The following is a 21,416-nucleotide window of genomic DNA, read 5'->3' as shown; positions in this document are numbered from 1 at the left end:
TTCCATATTTATTTATTTATTTATTAGCTATTGATATATTGTCTTAAAAAAAATCAGAATTAATTAATTTATATCATTTTCTGCTTTCATGTTTATATTATTTTATTTAAAAAAAAATGGATAATGGTTTGGATGAAGAAACGGTAAGAAAACTTATATGTCTGCTTTTTAGGTAAGAATGGACACGTTTTGCATGTTTGTTTTGATTCTTGTTTTGACTTTTTTTTTAAAAAAAAATGTTTTATTTTAGTTTATTTTATTTTATTTAAATTTATTTTTAACTGTTTGAAAGATATTGTGGGATTGGATTCACTAAAATCCAAGTGAATTTCCCAAAAAAATTTTTTAAATTAAATGGTGGATATTGTCCAAGGATTAAATATATTCATCAATTGAATATTTTTATTTTGTCAAATAAATATTTGAGCTTTCTAATTAATATAGTATTCATTTTAGGTTTATATGTATATTTTGGATATAATATTCATTTCGGTTACTATATCTTATACGGCAATGCGTTATTAAGTGATTACTAATTTTAAAAACATATGGACTAAAATAAACATACCAAGAATAGTGCATTTATGCTCAAATTGCTTGTATATATCCCTCTAAAAGTAGATAATTGATAATATATCTCTATTATACCTTAAAAAGTGCATTTATTTGCCTATATGTTATTAGTAATATATCCTTAATTATATATATATATATATATGACATTAAATCATATTGGGATGTTTTTAGAATGCTTTTTAGATATTAAAAATCATGAGAGAAAAACTGCATGAGATAGATGGAGAGAGTTGGCATAATTAAAACAGTAGTCATTCGAATATACTTGGTCTCCGAACGGGTAGTTAGATTGGTATTATATATACTGTGTATTCTTAGAATTTAACTCTATGAGATGGGCCCTCTATATATATATATATAAATAATATACTTTATATATATAAATAATATACTTTCAATTTTTTATTTATTTATTTTTTAATGGATGGTTAATGATGAGAAAGGCAAAAGTTTTGAAAATAATAGAGTGGAGGAATAGCACCTCCATTATTTCCACCCACATTCTCAAAATGCATAAAATAAAAACATGTTTTAGCAATACATTTTAAAAATATATAATTCCACCACTTGCATGATGTAAACAAAGTCTTATATATCATTCCACCCACCAATACATTCACTAAGCACTAACAAAAGGTTACAATCCAAACATGATTTTATTGCCAAGTTCATATGCACATTCACAAAAAAACACAAACACAAACATTAGCATGAAATCACAAAGCTAATAATCAAACTTAATAATTAAGCCTATGACAATTAAGTCTAACATTTCCATCAGCACCTTCTTTAACATCAATTGAGCCCATCTTAAGCATTGCACTTTGAAAATCATAGAACCACCTAGCTTGGTTCATGGCATAAATATCCACAAAACCTTTAGTTTGATCATCCATGAACAATGTCTCATCTGAAGTTAGCAAACCATACCCCCTCTGCAATGCTCTAAAATAAGAGTTGTCGAAAGAAGTCGAAGTCATGTCTAAGTTCATCGTCGTGTTATCGTCTCCGGAGTTGCACTGCATCGATGCAATTCTCACCAAATTTGTATTCATTGTTGAGTCTGAATTGGTTAGTCTATCCTTGAATGAAGCACATCTTGCTACTCCTATTGTATGTCCTCCTGAAAATTCAAGCCATACATATAAGCACATGATATTTTATTTATTTATTTATTATCATTATTATTATTTTAGTTTATATGTTTGCACCTGATAAGGCAACTAAGTCTTGGATAGTGAAACCATGGCTCCCAAACATGGAAATGAGAGCAGTGCTGTTGAAATTAGGAGGAGGTAAGTTAATAGTGTCTTCTATTTTTGATCTTGATCCATCCCTTCTTCCTTGTAGCACTGGATAAAATGGACCTCCAGCCTAAAAAAAATATATTAGTTATTATAAAATAAAATGAAATTTATGCGAGGAATTATTCGCTTTGATTTGTTTTATATACTGAGTTTTGCAATTTTACCTTATTAAAAAAATCTCTCACAGTACGTACAAGTATTAATTAAAATTTTATTTAAATTAACTTCGAGATGAGATTGATTTAAAAATGAAAGTATTGTCGTAGTTTGTTAGTGTTATAGTTTTTAATTAGTAGACATCGGGAGGTATATATCTTTGCTTTTGCTTGTTAATTAATTATACAATTATAACAACATGCATGGATGTTGTATTCTGTTAATTTTACTAACATAAATTAAACTTACCCAAACAACAGCATCTCTTGCAGAAATTGCGACAATATCAGCACATGAAACAACACCAGGACATCGATTTTCGATAATTTGCTTGGCTTGATCTATGACTTCATACCCTCTCAAAATGATATTTGCAGGAGAATCCTTTTCTGCTATGTTACCCTCTGTTGAATCAATGAGCACTGATGCATCACACCCCTACACAAAATATACACTCAATAAATTATTATCAATTTTGTTTGAATTAGTAATTAATAATACTACTACTAAACATAAGCTCACTAAATATATATATTTAGCTAAGAGATGATATATACCTGCACAAAGCAATCATGGAAATGCAACCGGAGAAGAGGACCGCGAGAGTTTGATCTCTTCGCAAAGCTTGGTTCACCGTCATCCTCACTATCATTTCAGCGAACGGACACGACATGCGGTAGTAATCCATGCTTAGTGCCAATGCACCATAACTAGTGTATAACTCAATCAACATGAGCACAAGAACCATTTGCTTGAAACTAGTCATCTTGTTCAACATGAAGAAGAAGAAGATAAGAACATGAATAGAAATATATAGATTTGATTTAATTGTGATGATCTTGAATGAAGTAAACTAAGTGGGAGGCACTAGTAGTTGTATGTGTGTGTGGCATGCAACAAGTTAGAGTGGTCAAGGGAAACACTCAAAGAAAGTTGGAAAAAGCTACAAGTGATAATTTTAATTACTAATTAAAAATATATGTTAGTATGGGAAAAAGATAACACATGTTAAAAATGGGGGTGCACTATTTATAAGGTAAGTGCATGGTCTAGTTGTAGCCACTTAGTTATACATTGACAAAGTACATAGCATGGATTAGTATGGCTTTTGAAGTGCTTGAAGCATCATATTTCAAAAGATAAGTGTGTTAACTAGTCATGCTCTTAGTCAGAATTTGATTTTTATTGTCCATTAATAGAGTGAGTGCAAGCTCACATAATCCCAACATTGACATTATATTATAAAGTTTTATATGAATTTAAGAAGTCAAGGTGAATTAAAGTTGCAGCAAAGAACAGTAAGTGGAGAGTGAACTAAAACTAGACATAGGTACAGGCCGGTGTCACTTTTAGAATTTTGTTGTTTATTTAATCCATTATATTTGAGTTGTTTAATTATAAATGTTTAAATTGTTTTAAAAAACAAAAGAAGAGAAATTCTAAAAACAAAATAAAAAACAAAAATAATTCTTTTAATCAAAATACTCTTTTATTTAAAAAAAAAATGTTTAGACTTTTTAAAGGAAGAACAGTATTCTTGAGCTTTAAAAAGTATATGAAGCAAATAATAATAATAATAATAATAATAATAATAATGATAATGTGGTAGAAGTTTGGGTCACTTTCAATTAGCAAGTGGTTTTGCAAAAATTTTACCTCCAATCAGGATTCATGTACTAGTAGTAGGAGTTATTCACTGTACATGGCTCTTAATTAAGAAATCTATGAGTCAAAAACCAAATAATAATAATAATAATAATAATAATAATAATAATAATAATAAAACTTACAATGAAAGCAATAAATTTGTATTGAAACAATCAATAATTATACTTATTTTAGAAAAAAAAGATAGTGTGCTATTATATATATAAACAAGATATCTACTTAATATTGAGTTCAAATTATTCAAATTAAATTTAAATGATAGATAATTAGTGGACAAATTTGTCTAAATTATTACAATCCCTAAGAAATACCTTGCCTTCTCTTTCATTTTGCATCTTTGTTTTTCTAACCACCCTGTTATTTATTTATTTATTCAATTAAAGATTGAATATTGTTTCCATAATGTCATATGATATAACCATTTGGGAACACATAATTCCAATTGCCCAATATAAATATTAATCTTTTTAATAAACTCGTACACACACACACACACACACACACACATATATATATGATATATATATATATATATATATATATATATCCATTTCAATGAGTATTATCAGCATTTATCACTTTATTATGTGAGTATTTTATTTACCATTGCTGATGGAATTTGAATTTTTGCAAATTTTGATATATATATATATATATATATATTACTCATATGCTTTTGAAAAAAAATGACTTACATCTATAAATAATTTTTATTTGCTTATAACATGAAGTTTGTTTTAAACTTTTATTAAAAAAATGTAAAAAAACAAAAATCAATCAAGATTTTAATAAAATTTTCAGTGATTTTCAACTGTAAAGGTATATAAGATAGTTAAAAATATTTTGCAAAAATATAACCAAACGTGATTTTTATGATGACAATTTAGCAATTATCTACTTTTTACAGAGGTATACAATCAATTTCCTTTATTATTGTTATTCTTTGTATCTCAATTAAAGTCAACTAATAATTGCGTGTATAATTCTTAACAAAACAAAATATCATTTATATGTTTAAAATTTATTTATTTATTTATTTTTTGAATGTATACACTATTTGCCCACACATACTATATTTAAATAGATTACAAATTATATGAATATTGATTGTTTTAATAATAATAGAAATAGAATTTTATTTACATTCCCAATCTACTCTCCAACAATGTTAATTATGGTTTATATGAAATGAAATAAAATAATATTAATTTTTAATATACAAAAATTAACTTAATAACCAGTAGAATTTATAGGATATACAAGTATAGGCTTTTTTTAATTTAACATTTAATAATTTATTTTATGTTATATGTCAGTGCAAAGGCCCAAAGGGGTATGCACATAAAAAAAGGTATATTAAGGGGTATACTTGATTTTCTTGAAGGATTTATTGAATTTTCAAGGGCATATATAGGCAAAAAAAACTTATTATTTAATATTTACTCTTTTCTCTACATTCATTTTGTGAAATAAAACAAATAAAATAAATAATTTATATTTTATTAGAATTTGTAAGTTGATTTTCAAGACAGGTCCATAAACATATGTAAAAAGATAAAAGTGTTTTTTTATAGATTTATATAAGTAAATATGATTTTTATGAGAATTATTTCTATAAGGGCATGCAATCAATTAAAAAAAAATGTACCACTTCAGCGTCTTTGCACTTCATTTCCTTCATATGAAAATCAGTGTTATGTGGACTTGTTACAAAAATAAAAATTTATCTCCTTCCATGTTTATCTTGCTCTAGATTAAAAGATATAAAAAGTTAAAACTACAAAATAAATGGAAATAAAAATAACTATAAAATTATGAAACCTTTTTTTTTTAACATCATCATATTAGCAATTACTATTTTTTTATATGAAATACAATAAACATGTGTGAGAATGTATACAAACATAAAACAAACTCAACAAACACCTGTGTCTTCATTTTGCTACCAAACATATGACAAACATGTGTAAGAGACGCTTGCGTGGGCTTAACAATTACCACTTTAATTTTATATTCCCACCAAAATCAAGAATCCATTATTCAGTGTATGCTAAGATTATAATTTGATATTCATGTCTAGAATCAAACATACTCTCAACATTCTTATCAAACCAATACACACATACATACATAAATACATACATACACATATATAAAACAATCAATGGGATGATGTTTTAGCAAGACCAGAGTTTGGTATAGAGAGGACAAAGTGAAGATGAAAAGTAATATGAACTATGGAAGTTCCCAAGATTTCAAGAAACCAGCAATTGAATTGTTAAAGTTAAGATGCAGAAGCAGAGAAAACTCTTGCAGTTATCTTCCTGTTTTCGGCCTTTTCATACTGGAGCTGTTGAACGGCGATGCGCCGGGGCTCATGCTCGGGCTCATATGCGGGCTCTCTTCTCTTAAAGTTCCGTTGAGCATCGCTAGTTCTCGTAACTGTTGTTTCTTATAGTAGTCCAAGGATTCATCCTGGAAAAACTTCGGCGAATTAATTGATTAGTAGTAGATTAATACATTGTGTGAAATGTAATGTTTATGTACCACTGGTTTTAGAAGATCTTCGAGTACTCCCACGGCTTGGCTTAATTGCGTGTCAATTATGTCTGCCGGAAGCTCAGCTTCCACAAGTACATGTAATGGCTCGTTTAGGTGCTCGTACCCGGGTTTGCCTCTTAGTTCTTCTTCCTACAGAGAAAGCCGGAATTTTAATGTGACTGAGCAGGACAAACAATGGATATAAATATTTCTCCAAGAATATGAACCATAGCACTTAAACAAGCAAGATTTACAAACCAAAAGAAAAACAATCAGAAAGAAGAGTGCATTATGGAATAGTATTTAGATGGATATAGTTTCAATTTTGCTTCTTTGAAGAACTTGGAATGCCCGGAAATTATATCGTTAGATCATCTTTCAAAACAATAGATATGAAAGCACCAAACACAAATTATACCGACAAAATGGCATAAATAAGACTTCTTTTATAGCGTAAAAAGATAAGTGGCTAGAATGTACCTTAATAACGTCCTTCACTGAACCCCGGCCACGTATATAAACTCTGCATTGTGTTGTAGCTTCAACCCTTTTCAATGAGTTACCTCTCGGCCCGAGCAACCGGCCAACAAAGTTGTACTGAGAGTAGCATGTAACGAATCAAGTGAGAATTTTTGCTACTGCATAAACTAATCGACAACCTTAATATGAAATAACATACATTAGGGAACTTGTCAATAGGAACATCTAATCTTACGACTTTCTTTACAACCGGAGTGCTAGTAACTACCGGTGTGCCATTCCATCCCATCGATGATGCTTGAAGGACCCTCATTCTTTGGAAAAAACCATTTTCCTGATCCAAAAACTAGTAGTAGAAAAAAAAAAAATCATTTAGCTGCACTCGCTTGAACAATATCGGTAACATGAATATCTATGCTTTCTAAAGTTAGCATGATTTACAGAACAGTAAGAAGGGTGTTAAAAATTCCTGGGAGATAATTGTTACCTGTGGTTGAATTCCCGGCCAACCTTCGAAATCCATTTGCATGCCATTTGTAGGATAACCAGATAACCTTAATGGACTTCCATGTTCAATTCTCTCAGAATCGACTAAACCAGATGCTCGTAGAATCTCTGCATTGAGGTTAACTTTCGACATATTAACAATATAGACGGCAAATTTTGCTCACAAATCATATTCCCTTATGATATCTCAAAATTATGAATCAATGATAAAGCTCTAATATCTTACATTCATGCTCCCTAGAATTTTACAAACAGAGATATCAACATCCAGATAAAAGGAATCATTCATTCTAAAGAAGTAAGCGAACAATGAGATTGTTTGTTCACAAAAGATAAAGAAACAATATAGTTTAATTTCTATGATGAAATACCTTGATTTAGAAGCCTGCTGCAAAATGGCAGAACTTGCAAAAATGGTCCCAATTTTTGTTTCTCGGCAAGAAGTTCTGACAAATATCTGCAAACATGCAACAAAGAACATGTTACAAAGTAGAATGCATGGTTCCGAGAATCCCTCAAATAGTATCGATTAATAATTAACATCAATGCATACAAGATATGCACAAACACAATCATCTTGAGCCAAATATTGTTAATTTGGACTTCCAAGAATAAACTTCACAAACCTAAAATGAAAACACACACACATACACAGACACAACTCTAATGTCTCTCTATTTATGAGATGCAAAACCTGAAACAAAACCATACAAGAACTGAATCACCATCTATCAATCATTTTGATCCAAAAAAACACATTGAATATATCCAAAACCCTAAAACAATCAAAAGGAGTGGAAAAAGTTTAATTCTGAAGATGAAGAAACTTGCTCAAACACCTGATCAGCAGCAATACACCAACACCCAAACCACAACCAAAACCTCTCAAATCCACAACTCAACAACATCACAACCAAAACACAATTAAGATTCAAAACATGATCAAATCACAAACAAATAAAAACAACAAAGACCAAAAACAAACCTTTCCCTATCAAGGGAAGAAGCAGAAGAAGGTCTAATAGATGGTGAGTGATGAGGGGAAGATTGGATCCCAGAAGGGGAATACTGAAAGTAAGTCCCAGGTTGGATCCTCTCATCCATATCTTGCTTTCCTCCTCCTCCTCCTCCTCCTCCTTGGAAATCTGCCTATGGAAGTTTTTCTGCAACAAGGGTCAAGAAAATATCTGTAGGGCCCAGTTTTGGACTGATTCTGGCAAAAGCAGTTTCTCTTTGCTCCTCTCTCTCTCTCTCTCTCTCTCTCTCTCTCTCTCTCTCTCTTCCCCCCCTCAATCTCTTCTTCACTCTCTCTGTGGTCTAGTTTGTGAAGAAGACAAAACCAAGAGAGGAAGTTGAGGGAAGAGGAAGAGAGAGAGATGAGGATGGTTGAGAAGCAATAGAGATGATGGAGAGAGAAACCCTGAAGAGGGAGACTTAGGATTCTTTGCCTAGCTGTATATATAACTCAAATGATTGAAGCTGATTCCCCCACTTCCAAATCTTGTTAAAAGCCTGCTCACTGTAAAGTCCATTATATATATATATATATATATATAAATATGTGTGTGTATTATTTTTCCTTCCCAACATTACCTTTTGTAACCTCACTTTATCTTTTTGTTTTCTACTCTCTTCCATTTGGCACTTCCTTGTTGGCATCCCAAATTTTCATTTATATATATATATATATATATTATTTGTTGAAGTACATAATTGCCATACAGTTCCGCAGGCGTAATTGTATATTTCTGCTTTTTTTAGTCCTGTAATCTTTTAGATACGTTTAAGTCCTCGTATTTGATTGAGTTGAGACTTTCTAGTCCGTGACGATAGATGACGTTAACTTTCTTGGTTTGCTTTTCTGCGTGACGTGACTTTTTTTATTATGAAATTGGGGGATAAAAAGTCCCAAATCGATCAAATATGAGGACTTAATTGGGACCCACTGCAAATGTGACTTTTTTATTACGAATAGGGGGACTAAAAAGTCCCAGCTCGATCAAATCTGAGGGACTTAGTGATCTAGCAATGAAATATTTAAAACCATGCCAGGTTTCAGAAAAGCGGTGAAGATAACGCCATCTACGTCTGGACTCGAAAGTCCAACTCGATCAAATATGAGGAACTTAAATGTATCTAAAAAGTATTACTGAGGATTAAAAATCGCAGAAAGTACTACGATTACTGAGGGACTTATATGGCAATTATACCAAGATTAAGGAGTAAATTCATCTCAAATAAAAAGATGGTATAATCACAGATTAATCCTCTACTTTTCTCTTTTTCCTTTTGATCCCTTCTACTTGAAATATGCCTTATAATCCCTCTACTTGAAAATAACCCGATTTAGTCCATCTACACTTTTAATCTCTTTCTGATCTCAGTCCCTCTACTTGAAAAAAATACTGCGATAATTGGCCTATTTTAGAGTAGAAGGGACTAAATAGAATCATTTTCAAGAGTAGAGGGACTACTTGGGAGCATTTCTGAGTAGAAGAACCAAAAGAGAAGAGAGAGAAAAGTAGAGGGACCAATTTGGGTATTATACCTAAAAATATTTAATAGTTGGGACTAAAAATTTATTATTATTACTGTTGTTTGCTAATGTAGGTGTAAAATAGTGTTTATTTAATGACCGGATAGAATATGAAATTTGATATTAAATTATTTAGTACATTATTATTATGCATTTGAGTGTTGAGATGATATATTAATAGTTTGGTTTATTTAAATCATGTCGTGATATATTTTTGTGTGTGTACGCGCGTGCTAAATGGTATTGAAAAGCAATTTTTTATTGAATGACCATTTCAAAATATATAATTCAGATTTAATTTGAGAAAATTCTTAAATACAACATTATACATTACACTAAATTATAGGATATATATATATACATCACAAAGTATTGGGATAATATATGAATACTATAGATTAATTTGAATCATCACATGTGGAGTATATTTATTAGTTTGGTGTATATTATAAATAAATTAAATTAAAAAAAATATATATTTTAAAATGGTATTAAACTGAAATTGTATCAATAAAGATTAAACATACATACACAAAATATCATTACAAAATTAAAGATATATTTAATAATGCAATAAAGGAAGATAAAAAAAATTTCTTATTGCTCTTATATATATATATTTTAAATATATATATATATATATATATACACATTTTGTGATGGTTCTAACAATTTTTTTTTTACTAAAAGGTTCTAACAATTTATAAAAAATTAAAAAGCAAACTAAAATACATATTTACATGTATTTTTCTAACAATTTGGAATTTTAGAATCCGAATCCCAAAAAATTGGAAAGCACGGACAAATTGATGGTCAAATGTTGATTAAAAGCAGTGTGAATCATGGAATTTATATGAAGGAAAATATATACTTCATTTACTTGCGGTCTATGAATGAAATCGTGCTGAACACGATGCTTCACGTGTTGCTCACTTTGAAATCAATCACCCTTTTGTTTTTTTGGCTTTTTATATTATCATTTTTAAATTAATAAAATAAATAAATAAAAGAATATAATATATATATATATATATATATATATATATATTAGAAACAAGTTTTTTTTAAGAACCGGATAACCCAGCGGTATTTTATTAGAATAGTGAATGAACAGTCTATAAATCGAAACTCTTTGGCCTCTGATAATGTATATAATTTTACATATATTGTATAATACTATAGAAATATTATATATTATTGTTTATTCATTATTTATTGAGTTTTCTGTGAGAGGAGTCATTGATTGTTGCTTTCTCCAAAATAAAAGAGTTCTTGGTCTATAAAGATGAGTTATCTCTTGACTCGAAATAGGAGCAAAATAGATTTTAAAAAAAAAAAATAGAGTGTCTAGGATTACACACAGAGGGTTTCTTAACACCTTTTTTTTTCTCCCATTGGAGTTAAGGTGAAGCAGGGTCGGAAATAACAACACATCATTTTGCAAATTCGTTATGACAAGTAGTTTATACAAAGGATCGGACTGATAATTATTACTATACAAGCCCTCATGGGATAGTTTTTCTGTTGTGTACAAAAAAATTTTTTCTTCTGTTATATTATTTTTGAATAAAATTAATAAACTGCGTAGATATGATCCATCATTCTGAGGTTGTATAGTAGGAAGACTTATCATAGTGAGGTTGTGGTCCATAATATATTATTTTTGACACATGTGCATACTATTGTTGACTCTCACATCAATCTACCCCATATAATAAATTTCTAGATGATTGTTAAGTCACGAGTGCACCGTGCGGGTGCACCGTGCACCTCCATACTTATTTTTTTTTAATGATATATATCACTATTCTAAATATATATATATATATATATATTAATTTAATTTAATTTCACAAGAAACTATGCGAGCATTGAAGAGGCAGCTGGCCAAAGTATGAAACCAAACGTTGTGTCAATCGATGTCGGTTTCATCAACATTTGGGGACTCATAATTATCATCTATATTATTATCTTTTTTTAAAAAAATAATATAAAAATGAATAATGTTTACGCTTTTCATTCTTTCTTTCAATAATTAGTTGAGTAAATTTAAATTTAAATTATTATTTTTTTAATGACAGGTCGCGCTTTTTTATTGGATACATCATTTGAAAATTTTGCCAATCTAAGTTATCTAACCAACGATGGTTATCAATTTATGGAACTATTTGTAAATGGTTTGAGAATGATTTAAATTGTCAAATAATTGAGTTAAACTTCATTAGAGATGATCAGCTGATTTGATTAGACTAAAGGTTAACATTATGCGAATAATTAAATATAATATAACGTATGAAATAAATGTAAAACATTCTTATTAAGAATTTTTACTTATGTTTTTATATTGTTAATTGAAAGTAAATATCATTTACAATTTTTTTATTTAAAAAATTATTTAATTTTTAAAAAGTCTTTGATCTAATGATATTGACCCCACTATAAAAAGTTTGGTTTACAAAATTTAAAAAACACTGAATGCAATTATACCAAAGACAATTCAATTCTCATGTCCGCCAATGAGGGTGCATCAACAGACTATTAATACCTCATGTATGTAATTCCCTTATTTTTCATACGTTTATCATATTTATATATAATAAATATATTCAATTTTTTTATATAAAAAACGCGCATTTTAAGTTGCATTAGAAATATTGAGAAAGTTAAGTTAAATATATTTTTAATTTAATTATTTGATGTATATATGACTTCCATTTTCCTGACGTCCATGTAAATACTTGATAAATCATGGGTTTAAATAATAAAATGAAATAAAAGGACTAAATATAAAGACCACCAAAACTCAAGGGGTTTTCAGTTTAATTAGTAAATATTGAAATTCCAGGGTTTAATTTGTAAACTATGCTAAGTCGTCTGTCTCGCGCTCGATGCTCCACGGAATCATCCGCCATGATCGCGCGCTGCTCCTATCTCTTCTCCGCTCTTGCATTGGCTTCGATGGGGGTAAAAGATCCGGAGAAGCCATCCATTGCCGGATCTTCAAGCTGGGTATCTATAAAGACAGGTTCTTGCAGACCGGGCTGCTCGATTTCTACTCAAAATGTGGATGTTTAGAAGGTGCACGGCAAGTGTTCGATGAAATGCCCGATAGAGATGTAGTCGCGCAAAATGCTATGATTGCAGCGTTTGGGGTGTATGGTTGCTTGGATGATGCCCGCAAGTTGTTTGATGGAATGATGGAGAGAAGCTCGGCGAGTTGGAACTCTATGATTAGTGTTTATTGTAAAAGGTGTGATCTTGAGGCTGCTAGAGAGTTGTTTGATAGAAATCCTGTTAAGGATGTGGTGTCATGGAATGCGATGATTGATGGGTATTGTAAGGTAGGGAGAATGGAGATGGCTTGGGAGTTGTTTGATAGGATGGACAGTGCCAGGAACTCTGTTACTTGGAATACGGTGATCTCTGGGTATTTGCATTGCAGGGAGTTTGGAAAGGTGGTTTCGGTGTTTAGAATGATGCAAGAAGAGAATGTGAGACCGACGGAGGTCACAATGGTGAGCTTGCTATCTGCTTGTGCTCATTTGGGTGCTTTGGATATGGGTAGATGGATTCATGCTTACATTAAAAATCATAATTTTAAAGTTGATGTTGTTTTGGGTAATGCGCTTGTCGATATGTACTTCAAGTGTGGGAGTGCAGATATGGCTGTTGATGTCTTCCGAAGGTTGCCAGTGAAGAATATTTATTGTTGGAATTCGGTTATTGTGGGACTGGGAATGCATGGTTATGGCGAACAAGCTGTAGAGGCATTTCATGAGATGGAGAAAGTGACTTCTTTTAAGCCGGATGGAGTTACATTTGTGGGGCTCTTGTCAGGTTGCAGCCATTCTGGTTTGGTCGATGAAGGGAAAAAGTACTTCCATGAAATGCATCGAGTTTATGGAGTGAAACCCAAGATAGAGCACTACGGGTGCATGGTAGATCTTTTATGCCGTTCTGGTCTTCTAAAAGAAGCATTGGATCTTATAGAAGCTATGCCAATTCCTCCAAACTGTGTTGTTTGGGGAAGCTTTGCTCCGTGCTTGTAGGATATACAAAGATACAGAGTTAAGTGAGCAAGTGACGAAACGACTGTTGGAGTTGGACCCGAGCGATGGAGGCAATTATGTGTTTCTCTCAAATGTATATGCTGCATCGAAGCGTTGGGTTGATGTTGAAAAGTGCAGGAAAATAATGATTGAGAAGGGAGTGCGCAAAATACCCGGTTGTAGCTCAATTGAACTGAATAACATAGTTCATGAGTTTGTTGCTGGTGATACCTCACATCCACAATTCAAGAAAATTAATGCTTTCTTAGTTGAGATTGATAGGGAGCTGAGAAAACTTGGATATAGACCAGATGTGGACTCTGTTCTTCATGATATAGAAGAGGAGGAAAAGGAGGACGCAATTAAGTATCATCAGTGAAAAGATAGCAATTGCTTTTGGGCTTCTGAACTCGACTGGGACAGGGCCTATTAGAATTGTAAAAAACCTTAGAATTTGTTATGATTGCCATGAGGCATCGAAACTAATAGCAAAATTGTTCCAAAGGGAGATAATTGTTAGAGATCGCAATCGGTTTCATCATTTTTGGGATGGGGCTTGTTCTTGTATGGACTATTGGTGATAATGTGTTGTATCTTGGGATACCTTGATTTTAAAATACAGTTTAAGGCACTTTGATCCAATATAGTAGTTGGATTTTCCTTCATATTGTATATTGAAGGTAAATGTTAATAATTATATTATAGGATTTATTGCATGTTATATATATATATATATATATATATATGTCTCCTTTTCCAATGTGGGATCACATATAGCTGCATTATTTGGAATCCCAATTGGCTAGTTTATTTACACAATATACATCATCATGGACATTCATCTGAGTTGCTATACTTCACCAATTGGCTATAGTTTTCCTGTCCCTGTTAAGTCAAATCATGTATATAAGATGAGGTTAAGTATATAATGACTTCAGAATGTATATTGGCATCACATATTGTCTGGTTTTTCTGATTAAATTTAAAGTTCATCAGTGTGCATAGACATAAACATGAAGCTAGAAGTTTGCTGCCCCTCCATCACCAAGTAACAACAAACTAAACAGAGGTTCCGAAGGTTAGTGAAAATATAACTTAACAAGGAAAGGTGTATTAAATGATTGTTATGCAGCTGGATCATCTTTTGTTTCATATCCTAAATGAAGCGCTGTCTGATCTTGTTGGTGTGAGTAGTGAGCTGCTGCTTCTAACATGTTGATATGGTAGTAGTTTCGGGCGTCAAATGCTGGAAGTGTATTGAACTCTGCCCCGGACGATGCTGCATTTGTATGCTGTACTCTTTCACTTTCTGCTATCTGGAAATAGATAAAATGCATGTTATGAGTTCGCCCATCAGATGGAAAGCATGAGCAAGATGATATTTATGTTTTAAATAAGCAGAAGCTAGCTTTGTGATAACTCTGGTTACTTTTAAGCTGGCACTGAATTGAATAATTCGCTTGTATGAGCACCTCGAGCATTTTGATAAAAAAGCTAAAAAGTTTTCATTTAATTATTCCAATAATTTATGATCACTTGCTCTGTTAAGATTAGGAATGAGGCACGCAGACCATTCATTGCAGTCTACCCTGTTTGAAAATGTTTTTCATTTAGAAAAAATAGAAGAGAATAAAACTTGCAAACAGCTACGTTTTTCTATGTGGATGTAAATATTGGCATGCATTTCTTGGATCTTTTTCCCTATTAGATTGTAAGAATTTAAATGACAGTTCAGTTAGTGTTGTCACCATTACCTTTGATCTGAGATACGTATTGTCATTTTGAAGTTCCAGCTCCTACATTTGCACAAAGTCTTTTCAGTAATGAATCATATAAACCAAGAAAGAAAAGAATTACTGAAAAAGTTGAAGCGTATGACGTAACTCTTTTCTGCATGTACTCAATCTCCGCAAAGAGCAACTCATGCTGGTAATACAAAGACAAGATATGAGTAAGCCATGTAGACCAAGGAATGTAAATTAAATTGCATATGAGATTTTGTTGAAATAATTAATCCTTCCTTTGTAGCTGAACATGAATGTATATTGCACTTAACATGAATCATAGCTCATGTTCTTCTAATCAAATAGAATGGCTAATGGAAAATGCGGCAGTAAACTCCTCTGTATATACATCATTAATTATTTTGTCTTCTATGGTGATAGTTTTTCAGTTATTAGTAAGGTCTCAAGTTCTTTTTATGATTTAGTGCTAAATTTGGTGAGCATACTCTAGTTACCAGAAGGCCTTGAGGTATGTAATTTTACCTTCTTTGATCTGATACGTGCAATTCCTCTTTCTAGTCTGCTTTCAAGTTGCTTGAGTTCCTTTATGGTTAAAGAACTTAAACCTTCTCCTGCCAAGTGCCTGGAAGTTGTCGTACGTACGTACATATGCACATAGACATAATCACATCATAAGCTGTTTTAAGTTATTATGACAATATGATTCTTGTAGGTCTCCTAGTGGAAGACATCAAATAGAAAGTTAACATTTTTCTACTTTGCATTTTAACCAATGTTATATTTTACCTGTTTGCATTCTGTAGAATCTGTATTTGGTGACGTAACTTTGTTGCTTCTTGCTGGTAGTATTGCTGCAATTAAAACCAGATTAGAGCAACAAATCTTTTACATGAATTTGTTTTGAAAGATATTGTAATACAATACTTGTTTGACAATTCGTTGTCATTTTACCATGTCGAATCTTCCTAGTTTTCTTCCAAGGTACTACAAATTGACTCATACATTTATGTCACAAACAATTAGTACAAAGAATGCATAATTGCTTGTAACTTGGGCATTGTTGAACTCTAGTTTATAGATGCAAGACATGTCAAATTAGTAGAATAACTGAAAACCTAAGGATTTAGTTTTTATGGAAGATAAGAAAATTACTCACTTGAGAGTTGACCTCTATGATGCAACCTGAGTTTGAATTGTCAGCGATTGCCTTCTTGTACCTTTCGATTGTCGATTTTATACTGCAAAAACAGATCCAAAAACATTGTTATCAACCAAATGTCCTCAGAAGCTTGATTTGTCTGTGCATTAAAAGTTGGATGCATTATAGTTTTACACGATCGAATTCTAGCATGCTTAGATAACTTAAACATAGATGATAAAAATAGCAAACTCTGACAAACATCAAGAGCTCCATGAGAGAATTTATTGTTGCATTGTCCAATATTGTTCTTTTATAATCATTTTGTCACATTGCTTTGACCAAATTTTCATTTCAACATTCATCAATCTCATCATTAGATTTCCTGAAGTGTATATCATCATTGGAGTGACGCGGGCAGTTTTGATTTCGACCAAACATCTTTCAACATGGTACTTCACATTGTTACTTATTAAGTCTGGTTCTTCTCAACAAAAATTCTAGTCTTGAAACTATAATTTACCGAAATGGTACACTGGTGACATTGTTTTTCAAATACTTTGGAACAGATATGAAATTTATGAGAATTTGAAGAGAAGGTTCATCAAGGTAAGCATGCAGAATATATGATTTACCTTTCCATTTAAGCACAAAATCTCAATTACTTGAATGAAAAGTTACATTAGAAAACAGCTGAAAATGTTTGGTTCTAAAAAGAAAGATCTAAACTTTTAGAGTCTTTGCACAAAAAAGGAAACACAACAGAAAGAGGGCACAGTTTCTAATTTGGTGATTTTATGGTGTTTGGAAATGAATTTTCTTTCTGGTGTTTCTTTGGAAATTAAGAGCAATTAGAAGAAGGAGGATAATTTCTTTTTGCATGCAAAACTACATTCAAATAGTTCAAGATTTAAGCAAATGACTGGGATGATATATATATATATATATATATATGATGCAAGAAAATGAAAGAGAAGACTTAAAGAGAAACCCTAGAATTGAAGAACAAGAACAAGAAGAAAACCTTATTAGGGTTTTATGTTTTCATTAATAATGTACCTATATACTTTGAAAACTTGATAAATTTAACAATTTATGCATTTCAAAGTAGCTAGAACCATTTAGGTTTAGATTTAATTTCTAACTAATTAGCCATTATTAGGGTTTAATATTTCTTTAATTTCCAGACTTTGAAAACATAATAATTTAATGACAAATTATGCAATTCAAATTATACATCAAATTCTCTACCTTCTTGATAAAAGCTCTAAAGCTAGAAGAACCATTGGGTTTTTATTTAAGACACTCAATAGAGAAACCCTAACTAAAGAACAACAATGAGAACCAGTCTAGGGTTTTCTGTTTTTCTTAATCTGCATATATACTTTGGAAACAAAATCATCTAACAATTTAACCATTCCTTAAATTACATATGTATCAAATTCTCTACCATCTCAGTAAATGAACTGATGTTAGAGAAAACCCTAATTAAAGAACAACAAGAGCAAGAGGAAACCTTTTAGGGTTTTTTTCTGCTCCTTCATCTCCATAATTTGAAATCCTGATAATACAACAAATTATATGTATAATGCTATATTTTCTTGATAAATGGACTTAATTTAGGTCTTCTTGAGTTATTAGGGTTTTGACTCAAGGTACACAAAGAGATGCAAACCCTAGTTGAACTTCAACCTCATGAACTGAACTGAACTGAACAAATTATGAAAGAAGAAGAGAAGAATATTTAGATTAAAGAAAATACTTGTCATTCGAGTATTCGTAAAGGCGACCACGGGTGGAGAAGACGATGAGAGCTACTTCGGCGTCACATAACACCGAAAGTTCATAAGCCTTTTTCAGCAAACCATTTCTTCTCTTGCAGAATGTCACTTGTCGGTTTGTCGTGTTTTCGATCCTTTTTATTTCTATCTTTCCTCTCCCCATTTCCTCCCTTCCTTCTCCACTGCATCACCAACATGTCAAGATTGATATCAAGAAAATGTTTTTATTTTTATTTTTTTCTTTTTAGGTTTTAAGTTTCATCAAAACATGAAGAACAAGATGAACTCAAAGCCTCATTGTTTTTTAGAAAAAAAAAAAAAATCAATTTCAGCAAGTAGATGGAAATTAATGTTTTCATTAACAGGAGAAAATCACTTTCAAGAAGTCAAATTTAATCATTTCATGAACATAATTCAGAGAAAATTAAATCACTTTCAGGAAGTGTATATAAGAAAATGATTTCATGAATAGAACTCATGCATTGATTTCGTAGAAATAATCACTTCCAAGAAGTAAAGGAAAACCATTTCATGAGCTTATATATATAAGAACTCATTTTTTTCAGAGAAAATCACTTCCAAGAAGTATAAGAAAATGGTTTCATGAGCATATATGAGAACTCTTTGTTTTCAGAGAAAATCATTTTCAAGAAGTAATTGAAAGAAAAAAATTGTTTTAGGAGAAAATCACTGTCAAGAAGACATTTAGAACAATGAACACAAGAAATCATTGTTTTCAGAGAAAATAACTTTCATGAAGAAATAAAAGAAACCATTCCCATAAACACAAGAATTCAATGAGCAAAACCAAACATAAGAAAACTGGATATATTAATTAATCTCAAAGAAAACCAAAACAAGTTTCTGAAAACCACTTTCAAGATGTAAAAAGAAACCAGTTTCATGAACATGAAAACTGATTGCATGTTTTCATAGAAAAGCAGGCACACCGTAAGTCCTGGTTTCCACCCGGAAGTGCCATGGCTTACAGTATTCAGTATGTATGGAAAACACACTTCCAAGAAGGAAAACAACACAAAGAGGAAGAATTGTTGTATTACCAGGAAAAATAAATTAATATAGAAGTAGAGATTTTCTAAAATGGCTTTGAAAGTGAAGATCAAAGGAAGAGGCAACAGTGTGGAGTTCCCTTGAAATCCGGTTTCCAGGGAAAATGAAGGAAAAGTGATCAGGGTTCCAAGGTGGAAGTGATGACTTACAGGAAAATAGCCACTGCATGGATTTTGCTTTAGATGCATTGGTTTTCCTTTTTATGTTTATGTTTTTCCACTTTCCAATGTTCTGGTGTCCCTCAGGTACAACTATTATAATCCATGTCATGCTTATGTAACTCCACTTCCCACTTTGGATTTGTAACTGTAATATGTTTGTTTTTGTATCTCCAAATCCTCATTTTTGGTATTTAAATTTGGGATTTTGACTTACATGAAAATAGAATGTAAGTCTAGATACTGACATCTTATGTATCTCATGATTTATGTATGTATCTATGTTATTGTATTTATTTCATGGTGGTCATTTTGATCCATTTTTGTTGTCATGAGATTATATTAAATAATATTAATTTTAATATACTTACATGTTTATTGCAATGTGCAAAACCTTCAATTTTCTTTTAAGACAGAAGGATAAAATCATTAAGAATATTTCATGGTTATGAGTAAAAAATATGTATTCTTTAATTTATGTAATTTAATATACTTGAACAAATACATTCATGTCATGTTCTTCTTTTTAAATATACATTAATTGTCACCTAAAACTTCATCTCAACAATTTGTTAGTACCTAATTATTGTTTGACTTGAAAAATAAATTAATTAACATAATTAGTTTTTTTTTGACATAATTTAAAAAATTATTTTTTATCAAGCTCATTAGTCAAGTTTAAATCTCAATTCACACAGAAAAAGAACACAAATATGCAAGTTATTAGCTCTATTAGTGTATATATCTCTAACATGTGATTTATTCGCCTTCGTCAAAAAATTATATATATATATATATATATATATATAAAGGCACAAAATGCGGTTGTTAACATGAGCATGGTGGAGCCAAATAAGATTTAGGCATGATCATGAATATAAGAAGTTAAGATTCTCCACATTAGTTAAAGGTTGATGGCAAGGGTGTCTACACCTAAAACAGAAAAACCTTATAATATATATATATATATATATATATTCATGTGAAATATGTCAAATGTTTCTCTATTTTGGAATGAACTTGATTATATTAAAAAAAAAGGAAATTGTTTATATTTTCAGAAAAAATTCATCATTGATGAATTTAAATAATCTTATATTATTATTATTTTCAAATTTCTGTTATCAAATTATTTGATGTATTTTCTTTTTTGGTTGATTTATTAAAAAATTAGAGAAATAAAATCAACTCGATTTGGTCATTTTCATCTGTTTGGACCACACAAAAAAAAAGAAAAAAAGTTCGATTAAATTCAATTTTCTTTTTTACTTTACATGATATGATCAAAGATATTATGCTAGAAATTTTACCAAAATTATTAAGTATTCTCACTTTGAGTGATCACATATTTATGGAATCATCTACTAAATAAAGAATATGTGAACATCATTTACGTGAACCAATGTGATTTTTTCTTCTATATACATGACTTGAACTAAATTTCTGCTATATTTTAGTCTTAAAATTATATAAATTCTGTTTATGCTATAGGAGAGGTGCTGAAATTTTATCTTCTATTAGAACAAAAAAAATTATAGCTTTTTTATCAAAAAAAAATTATAGATTTTAAATATATAGCATAGTTTTATTTTTTGATCTTTTTAATTAAGAGAGATATTTCAGCAGAGTATCTCTTTAATAAATCAAGTAATTTAGACACTTTTGTCTATTATCTTATTTAATTTTCTAGCGATCATATAAGT

The 21,416-nt window shown here is 30.7% G+C and overlaps 3 protein-coding genes and 1 pseudogene across 5 annotated transcripts; 1 reads left to right on the top strand and 3 right to left on the bottom strand.

The window, feature by feature from the left end:
* Positions 1-1,185: 1,185 nt before the first annotated feature.
* On the bottom strand, positions 1,186-2,830 carry LOC120258959 (annotated as a pseudogene).
* Positions 2,831-5,753: 2,923 nt separating this feature from the next.
* LOC120258960 (KH domain-containing protein At1g09660/At1g09670-like) lies at positions 5,754-8,670 on the bottom strand. 3 transcript variants are annotated; one of them, XM_039266449.1, is made up of 7 exons: positions 8,221-8,670; positions 7,607-7,692; positions 7,216-7,343; positions 6,964-7,074; positions 6,729-6,845; positions 6,255-6,398; positions 5,754-6,191 (listed from the first exon to the last, which is right to left on the bottom strand). In XM_039266449.1, exons 1-7 carry the CDS (start codon positions 8,337-8,339, stop codon positions 6,024-6,026), a joined length of 873 nt encoding a protein of 290 aa, XP_039122383.1. In that variant the 5' UTR covers positions 8,340-8,670; the 3' UTR covers positions 5,754-6,023. The 3 variants fall into 3 exon arrangements, with proteins under 3 accessions (XP_039122383.1, XP_039122381.1, XP_039122382.1); XM_039266447.1 differs by having other exon boundaries at positions 6,928-7,074; positions 8,221-8,669; XM_039266448.1 differs by having other exon boundaries at positions 5,754-6,182; positions 6,928-7,074; positions 8,221-8,668.
* Positions 8,671-12,659: 3,989 nt separating this feature from the next.
* LOC120258765 (pentatricopeptide repeat-containing protein At1g08070, chloroplastic-like) lies at positions 12,660-14,469 on the top strand. The gene is given in 3 exon segments (XM_039266201.1): positions 12,660-13,709; positions 13,762-14,193; positions 14,195-14,469. Coding segments are annotated over 3 exon segments (1,689 nt in total). The 3' UTR covers positions 14,402-14,469.
* A 304-nt stretch (positions 14,470-14,773) lies between these two features.
* LOC120259051 (agamous-like MADS-box protein AGL11) lies at positions 14,774-19,529 on the bottom strand. Its single transcript, XM_039266583.1, has 8 exons — positions 19,435-19,529; positions 18,466-18,666; positions 16,722-16,803; positions 16,352-16,416; positions 16,088-16,187; positions 15,705-15,746; positions 15,575-15,616; positions 14,774-15,136 (listed from the first exon to the last, which is right to left on the bottom strand). The coding sequence occupies exons 1-8, from the start codon at positions 19,464-19,466 to the stop codon at positions 14,945-14,947; spliced, it is 756 nt and encodes a 251-aa protein (XP_039122517.1). The 5' UTR covers positions 19,467-19,529; the 3' UTR covers positions 14,774-14,944.
* Between the last annotated feature and the right edge of the window lie 1,887 nt (positions 19,530-21,416).

This window comes from Dioscorea cayenensis, chromosome 4 (genome assembly GCF_009730915.1).
Source record: "Dioscorea cayenensis subsp. rotundata cultivar TDr96_F1 chromosome 4, TDr96_F1_v2_PseudoChromosome.rev07_lg8_w22 25.fasta, whole genome shotgun sequence".
In the NCBI taxonomy this organism is placed as follows: Eukaryota; Viridiplantae; Streptophyta; class Magnoliopsida; order Dioscoreales; family Dioscoreaceae; genus Dioscorea; species Dioscorea cayenensis.
Note: the sequence above shows the minus strand (reverse complement) of the source record. Positions and strands in the feature narration are given on the sequence as shown.

Coding starts and splice junctions, on each gene's coding strand:
- LOC120259051 (XM_039266583.1), bottom strand. CDS start 19,466: ATGGCACTTCCGGGTGGAAACCAGGACTTACG. Junction 16,417..16,721: donor TCATAGAGGTCAACTCTCAA/GTGAGTAATTTT, acceptor TTTTAATTGCAG/CAATACTACCAGCAAGAAGC. Junction 15,137..15,574: donor ATACGTATCTCAGATCAAAG/GTAATGGTGACA, acceptor ATCTATTTCCAG/ATAGCAGAAAGTGAAAGAGT.
- LOC120258960 (XM_039266447.1), bottom strand. CDS start 8,339: ATGGATGAGAGGATCCAACCTGGGACTTACTTTCAGTATTCCCCTTCT. Junction 7,693..8,220: donor TCTTCCCTTGATAGGGAAAG/GTTTGTTTTTGG, acceptor GCATGTTTGCAG/ATATTTGTCAGAACTTCTTG. Junction 6,846..6,927: donor CTATTGACAAGTTCCCTAAT/GTATGTTATTTC, acceptor TGCTACTCTCAG/TACAACTTTGTTGGCCGGTT.